The 8,591-nt window shown below is 41.9% G+C and overlaps 1 protein-coding gene across 1 annotated transcript; it reads left to right on the top strand.

Annotated features, from left to right (window-relative positions):
• Positions 1-3,418: 3,418 nt before the first annotated feature.
• WFDC11 (WAP four-disulfide core domain 11) lies at positions 3,419-5,531 on the top strand. Its single transcript, XM_019749626.3, has 3 exons — positions 3,419-3,812; positions 4,770-4,912; positions 5,426-5,531. The coding sequence occupies exons 1-3, from the start codon at positions 3,713-3,715 to the stop codon at positions 5,453-5,455; spliced, it is 273 nt and encodes a 90-aa protein (XP_019605185.3). The 5' UTR covers positions 3,419-3,712; the 3' UTR covers positions 5,456-5,531.
• The last annotated feature ends 3,060 nt before the right edge of the window (positions 5,532-8,591 follow it).

Below are 8,591 nucleotides of genomic sequence, written 5' to 3'. Positions count from 1 at the left end.
TCTCTATAGAATTGTGCCTGCTTTTGAGCATTTGAATGATTTCAACCAATGCATGGAGGTGATCTTCCACTTGGTTGAAAATATTGAAGCAAAAATAAAGACTCTGAGGGAAAATTAGAAAAAGACAAGCACTGCACTGTGACCATATAATTCAGAGTATTCAGACTTCTTTGTGTTTGTTTCTTTTATCTTCCTTTCTGTTTGGCTTAGTAGTGTGAAGCACTATTTTGGGAGTGAGAGAGGAGTGGTGAAAGGATTGGGGCATTTTTTGAAAAGCACTTAACCTCCTCCTTCAGAACCCCAAATGTCACCGACAGTGAGCTGCCTAAAATAATAGCCAGCACCTATTTTGTACATTGTTCCAGGTCCTAGACCCTTTCTTACTTTTTCTCCTTCACATCGATCTCCATTTATTATGATGTATTTCTTTTACATATCTTGTTTATTGTGTGTCTGCTCTATTAACTATAATATTTATGAAGGCGGGGGTTTTCGCCAGCTTTGTCCATTACCATATTCTCAGTGTTTAGAATACTGTCTGGCTTATAGTCATCACTTAACAGAAGTATTTGTGAGACACATAAATTTAGGACAGATGAATGCAGGATAGAATCTCACCCACTCACCAGAATTAATTCCAAATAGGTTAAACAGTTAAGAAAAAAAAAAGACCACAACTAAGTCAATGAAATTAAGAAACTTTCACACCTCTCTGGGGAAGAAAAGAGTCTGAGCTTAATAATAATAATAGCCAACGTTTATTTTGCTCATTCTGTGTGCCAAGCCCTGTGCTCAGTGCTTCGTATATTCAACATTTGTAATGTGGATACTAACATCATCCCCATTTTACAGGTGGGGAAACTGAGGCTCTGAGAAGTTAAGTGATTGGCCAATCACATGACTTATATTAAGCTAAACATGTTGGGGTTGGGTTTCAAGCCCAGGTCTCTCCGACTCCAGTGCCCATGTTTTGTTCTTTATCCTATGCTATACCAACGGTCTTCAGTGTGGTAACAAATGGGAGAGAATTTCCCTCTTATGGTGAGACAAAATGTGTGCCTTGTTGGTAGAATAAATCAATCTTTTTCTAATTAAAGTTTATTGGGGTGACAATGGTTAGTAAAATTACATAAGTTTCAGGTGTACAATTCTGTAATACATCATCTATATGTCACATTATGTGTTCACCACCCAGAGTCAGTTTTACTTCCATCACCATATATTTGATCCCTTTTACCCTCATCTACCACTCCCCTCCCCACTTACCCTCTGGTAACCATTAAACTATTGTCTGTGTCAATGAGATTTTGTTTCTTAATTTGTTTGTCCTGCTCCTTTGTTGTTTTCAGTTTTATATCCCATGTATCAGTGAAATCATATGGTTCTCGACTTTTTCTGTCTGACTTATTTTGCTTAGCATAATAATCTCAAGATCCATCCAAGTTGTCGAAAATGTCACTATTTCATCTTTTCTTATGGCAGAATAGTATTCCATTGTGTATATATACCACATCTTCTTTATCTATTCATCTATTGAAGGATACTTTAGTTGTTTTCATGTCTTAGCCACTGTAAATAAAGCTGCAATAAACATTGGGGCACATATGTCTTTTTGGATAAATGTTTTCAGATTTTTTGAGTAGATACCCAGGAGAGGGATTGCTGGGTCATGTGGTAATTCTAGTCTTAATTTTTGAGGAACCTCCACACTGCCTTCCATAGCGGCTGCACCAGTCTGCATTCCCATCAACAGTGTATGAGGGTTCCTTTTTCTCCACAGCCTCTCCAGCACTTGTTACTATTTGTCTTGTTGATGATAGCCATTCTGACTGGGGTGAGGTGATATCTCATTGTGATTTTTAATTTTCATTTCTCTAATGAGTAGTAATGTTGAACATCTTTTCATATGTCTATTGGCCATCTGTACGTCCCTTTGGAGAAATGTCTATAAAATAAACCAATCTTAATGGGGAAAACAATTGGCAACAAGTATCTTGGGTTTGAAATGGGCATTATTGTTTACCCAGGACTTCTAGATTGACAAATCTGTGCTCTGAAGCTAATAATGCATTTAACCAAATGTTAGTTGCAAGGAAGTTCCCGTGACATTTTTCCCCCTCTAGGGAAGAGAAATTTTCAGATGTCTTATGATTAATGGGAAAATATTAATGATAAATGTAACTAGTGTGTTGGGAAAATATTCACGGGGAGTGTTACTGGTAACATGTTGTCTTATCTAAATGTATTCAGAAGAGCCACTTCTTTCTCTGACTCTGTAAGAGAGCTTGGGTACAGACCTTGACTTTTCTAGACACTGCCTAAATTTAGAATCTACAGAAAGTCTAAGCCTGTGCAATAGTCAAAACACTAAGCTTGAATCAAAATAATGGGCTTCCCCCACACCCAGAAACCTGCACTTGAGGAAGAGAGTGGTCAGTTCTTTTCTCTGTCCTCTCCTCCTGCATCTGGCTAAGTGCCATTTTGGAGGTGGAGGGGGGAGAAAAGATAAGGGGGTCCAGACAACTCTTTTGGCAGGAATTATTATGCCTTTTGTATATGTGCTTTCTGGGCTCAGTATTGCTTAAAATGGACTATGTGTTGGATAGTTTTCTGGGTTCTTTGGGTCTCTCCCAACCCCAACTGATGGTAGTTTCTCACCACTGGTTCTCTTGATATGGCTGAATCCAGCTCCTTTCTGGCTGGTCTGTTGTGATTCCTTTCCCAAACCCTAGGGATCTGGCCATTCATTTTCTCCTTCCTTCTGCTGAGGTCCCATGGCCCTCTCAGGCAGCCTGCCTGGAATAACCTGGCACAAACCCACCCTGGCTCTTTATTGCCTTCTTTGACTGATCAAATTAGAGCAAGCTGTTGCCTCTCTCTTGTGGCCATAGGTCACTTCAGCCAGTTCTCAAGTGTGACTCTATTTATTCTGTCTCTACAAACCCTTGGGGGCACATACACAGCTCAATGGGAGGTATCCTTAAAGCTTGGAATTAAGATGGCACAACATTCTTTAAAGAAAATCTGCTCAAACGTCTCCTCCAAAAAACCATGGCAAATTCCTGACCATTTCCCACCTTTAAAACAAGTAAAGGTTTTAGAGTCCCTTCACCACTTTTGGGGCATCTTTCTCATTCTCTCTTTTTTAAAGTCCCACAAGTTGATCTGTCTCACAAGCTCACTTTCGGGTCTCCAAAGGTCTTGGCCAAAACTTTCATTTTAATATCATGTTACAAATTTTTAAATAAAAAGTCAGACTCTATAACAGCAAGCCTGATGTGATTTCAGTTTTATAAAAACAATTCATATTCCTATATATGTACATATAAAAGAATAACGTATGCCAGTATAATGGGATTACTAGAAATATTTCAATGTCTTCTTTGTACCTTTTTATGCTTTAAGCTGCATTTGAATGATCTTTTAATCAAGGGAAGGCAACACATTTAAAAAAAATTTTTTTTTAATTTTTCTGCAAAAGGAAGGCGTGAAGTGTGAAACGGAGAGAGACCTTTTAGCAAAGCCAATGTCCAACTGAGGTGTGTGCCTGTCATTCAGCTGAGGTGGTGGGCAAGGAGGAATAATTCAAAGACAAAGTATAAAGAAATTCTAGAAGCACTTCCGCTTGCTTCACAACTCTATTTATATCTCTTCATCTCTAGCAGCAGCTCGAAAGGAAAAAACAATCCTGCCAATATATATTTGGACACATATGGTCAGCATCATGAAGCTTTGGACACCTCTACACGTGACATTGCTCTGTACGGTGCTACTGTCTGTGCTGGGAGCAATTAAGGAAAAAACAGTCATAGGTGATGAGGCTGGGTTGGGAACAAAGGGTGGGATGTCGTTGTGTTTGTTCCTGGACAAGTGAAGGGCTATTGTGGCTGGCACACCTGATTCAGGACCCACCTTCCCTGATCACCTGTTGGAGAATTACAACCTCTTTATGCACCAAGTTGAGGTCCTTTAACACTTCCTCTTCCAACCATGAAAGTGGCAATGCGCATGTGTCCACTTTTATATATATTCCGTAAGTCATAAGGATATAATATTTCCCCATGTCAGGCTATCTTTGAAGGTGAGGAGCACCAATACAGAGCTGCCACATCTCCCCATACTTCCAGAAGCTCTGTGTCCTAAAATGTGTACTTTGATGAGCACCAAATGGATATTTCTTAACATACACCTTTAGTTTTAGAGGCAGGATCTTTCAGGATGTGACAAGATAGAAAAGAGACATAAGACAAGTCCCTAGTGGGGCAAAGTGGAGGGCCATATGCTAAGAAAAAGGAGTCAATGGAGGGAGCCAAGAGAATTGAGTGAGGGAGAGAAGAATTTGGAGAGAGGTTGAGTTATTGAAGGCAAGGTCAGCAAAGAGGGAGAAAAGGGGAGAGAGGCTGTTCCTTCCTCTCCCTGGTCTAACTTCCCACAGTATGAAATAGGTCACAGAGGCTAGCTCAGGCCCTGGGAGCTCCTGGTATATACATGTAGATTTTACAGGAGGGCACGTGAAGGCTGCAAGTACACAGAATCCTAGCTCTAGGATGCTCAAAGCGGGCCCAGGTAGGACCTGTGGGAGCAGACAAGGCAAAGAGAACGGCTGCGGAGGCAAAAACGCAATGAGGAGGCTCAGGAAGGAGACTTGCTCGTAAGGCAGATAGACATCTTGGTGGGGACTTGGGGCTTGGGTTCTCGGAGGGGCTGTTCACCTTATGAAGGGCTTCTCTTCCCACTGCCAGCCTCTGACAATCTCATCACAATTTCAGGGGATAAAACGTTCATTGGGGAGTGCTGGGGACATCCAAGCGTCCATGAATGTACCAAGAAGTGTTCTAAATCCTTGAGATGCATAAACACAAACCACACATGCTGCTGGACCTACTGTGGAAACATCTGCTGGAAAACTACAGTGAGTTGGGAGATGTGTACTTAATTGTGTGTCTTCACTGCGTCTCACCCTCTTCTTACATGCTGTTATTCCTAAACAGAGGACCGATGTACCCCAAATCCTAGGCACAAAAAGACAACGTCCCCTAAACCTGGAAAGCAATTCATTGGCAAAGAAACCAAGACATCAGCTCGGGGCACATTACTGTTTTCATTATATAACCAATGCCTGTGCTGTCCTCATTATATTACTCCAGTTTGCTCCCTTCCTAACGTACGTCTAGATTTCTAACCATTGCTTCATGGTCAGGTCTTTCCATGGGGCCCTTTTGGCTCAGCCAGGCCCCACATCTCTACCTTCCTCTGTTCAGTCAATAAATACTACCACACACACCACCCACCCACCCCCACTCAAAAGTGGACAATTCCTATTGTTGCATAAAGTATTGTGGGATGGGTAATATTAAGCTTGAGAATGAATGCTTGTTTCTCCGAGTTCCCTAGCCTCTAAACATCTAAACTTTCTCTCTTGCAGACAATCTTTTCAAGACAGCTAAAACCCTAACCTCGCACCCGGGACCCCAGTCTAGTCTCAATGAGGCCTGAGCAGGAGCAAATCCTTAACAAATAAACTCATTTACAAACAATGGCCTCTGGCTTTTTTTACTCCATTCCACTACCCTTGATTGCCCTTATTATAGCCCCAATATTGTTCCCATCCTACCGTGTACACAAAGCTTCCAACGCTTCCTTCCTCGTCTGATTACCTTAGAACTGAGGCTAATTTCATGGGCTTCACAGAAGTGTATTTCACACATGCCATTTTAATGTGGGTGATTGGCAAGCAGCTATGGGAACAGAGTCGCAGAGAGCAGTTCCCAGGCTCAGCCTCACGTGGAAAGGTGCTGGCTCAGGTAGTAGGTGGTCATCAGCTGTAACCAGTTAGCCATTAGCCACTAATTCTGCCGTGGCTGGGTTAGCAGGCACAGATTGCAGCTAACAAGTGGATTTGGTTGGTTGGTAGAGACGCGAATGGCGGATTGTGGCTAGAAAGGGGTTAGCAAGCGCGGATGGTGGATGGCAGATTACGGACCCTGTCTCTCCTGCCTCCTGTGTCTCCAACCCAGCCGCCATTGAGAATATAGAGGTATGACTCCCCTGTCTGTAGCTCCGTGGGTGTTCCTCTTTGGCCTCCCCATAGCCTGCATTCTTGTGAAGGGAGCAGGACCAGAATCCCTGCATGACACAGCCTTTTCACTCAATTTTTCAGAGAGCAGGTCTCTGGTACATTGGTGTCTTACAGGGTATGGATAAACAATTCTAAAACGACTGTACTCGTATACAAGATCGCACACATAAGTAAATAACTGGTAGATGGTAGGAGCCAGGTTTCTAAATGTCAGAGAAAACAAGTTACAGGTAAGCGAAGGGAGAATGCTAGAATGAACTCTGGGATACTGGATTAGAGTCAGAGACATCATTATGAACTTGTTTATCTTACTCTATGTACAGACTGACAGAGGCAGAAGTAATGACAGACACGTGTGTATGCGTGGGTTAGTTACACATACCTATCCTTAGCTGTGCCTGCTGAAAGGGCCTGGAAGCCTTGGTACCAGAACAGCAATAAGCACACCAAGGGCTCCGATTTTTTCCTAAATACCATTTGCCAATGACTGGGCCAACACTTTTTAAGAAATAGCTGATTCTAGAACTGGGCTTGGAAAACACAAAATGAGACCGGGACCTCTTTTAGGGTCAGAAAGTAAGGAAATGTCCAAAAGTCAAAATAATGGGGAAACAGGAACCAACCTGAAAGAGCTCCCGGTGGCCAAAGCTGAGAACAATTTGAGCACAAAAATGTTACTACTGGTCTATTAAAAGAAAACGTTACAAAGACACCCGAAAAGTAGTAGACAACTTCAATATAAAACTACTATTAAACAAAAAATGAAGATTGAACCATTTCTGTTGCAAAAAAATTCTCCCACCAGAATAACCTTGAGTCAGAAAAAATGGGTAATACAAGACTGCAACTTTAATTAAATATCTGTAAACACACATTTTAAAATATGAAAAAATACCTTGAATCAGACATTCAAAAACTTAGCACATCAGTAGACAAAAAAAACCAGGAAGGTATGAAATAAAGGGTTGATAGAACATAAAAACTTAAAGAAAGGGATAAAATCCATCTTAGAAGTAAAGATTGTCACAAGATGCTGAAGGCAGAATAAAGTCAACTAACTATAAGAGGTATTGAGAAAAAGAATGAAAGAAGCCGAGACCAAAAATAAAATGCAAAAAGAAAAAAGCTTTAAGAGAGAAAAAGATTAAATAAAGAAGGTGGGCAAAGACAATTGAAATATATATAACTGGAGTTTTTCCAAAAGAAGACAAAAGTAACTAAAGGTCAAAACTACAATCCAAGAAAATTTTTCATAAATAAAAGAAAACCTGAATCAGCCTAAAAAAGGACCATTATATACCCAGCAACGATGACCCAGAATAGCGTTGGAAATCAGAAGTTTGGTGCCCTATAACTTAGATTCTTACTTCTACCTTCTCACACACTCTCACTAATGATTTTCAGGAAGTGACATCTTCCCAAGCTAAGACAACGAACACTACATTAACTGACGGATACTCCCACAGAATGTAATTTTAATGGTAGAATTTTAAACTTAGGAACAACTTCCTCTGGATAGAACGTTCATTGAATCCTGGGTGTCATGCCCATTCTAATTTTATTTGGGCCAATGTGCATTTCTTGGTGGGAAATATTGCCCTCAGTACCTATATTAAACTCTTGCGTTCCAGATCACTTCCTATAGCTTCTTCATTAGGCATCCTGAGTTTGTTACAACACAGATAACTAACAGATGTGGGGTGGGACACACTTTGCTGGTGAAGGCATCAGTATGGATCCACCTGTGGCCATTAGGGGCAGCCAAAGGATGGAAACGAGGGAGGTGTTGACTAACATCATGATGTTTGAAACGGGAGGATACGTCTAGAGTACTCCCATCTGCATTGACATAGAGAAGGAGCAGGTCTGGAGCATCAGAAGAGAACAAATAATGCAAAACTCATGGCAACCAAGAGACTAAGTGTTTGGTCACAAGCAGACCAGCCCTGACTGAGATTCTCTGCAGGCTGAGACACGATATTGTGGAGACCCAGATCAAGGCAGAATTTGCATTTGTTTCTTACTCTGCTTCCATGATTCAAGGTCTTCCAGGGGTCTCCACTCCTCTACTCTACCTAATATGGAGGCACAAGGTTTTCCCTTTAAAGACAGAACATGCAGTGATGTCCAGGCAAGCATTCCTCCCAGACATAGCATCCTAGGGCTAGCCTCTGAGTTCTGTGGGGCAATGCTAAAGAGAACATTCCTCCCCCTGCAGTTCTCTGGATAACAGGTCAGGGCACCAGTTATCACAAGTGAAAAGAACAACTGTTTCCAGTATAAGTCATGGTCCATGGTGCTTATGCCAGGGGCAAGGATTAGGTCAGCCTGGCACCATAGTGTGCCCACGTGGTAGGGAGCACGGGACGTGGACATGGAAGGTCATTCCCTATGTGGGTCCAGGCAGGTAACTCTGCCTGTCTTAAGTCTCCCCGAGGGTGTCTGGGGCATGGCCAAGCACGGGGAAGATGCTTGGAGTGAGGCTGCACCCTTATAAGAGCCCGTGAAGAGC

The sequence above is a fragment of the Rhinolophus sinicus genome, chromosome 13 (assembly GCF_057876585.1).
Source record: "Rhinolophus sinicus isolate RSI-liver-muscle chromosome 13, RSI-T2T, whole genome shotgun sequence".
NCBI lineage: Eukaryota > Metazoa > Chordata > Mammalia > Chiroptera > Rhinolophidae > Rhinolophus > Rhinolophus sinicus.
The sequence above is the reverse complement of the archived record's forward strand: the minus strand, read 5'-3'. Positions and strand labels throughout refer to the sequence as shown.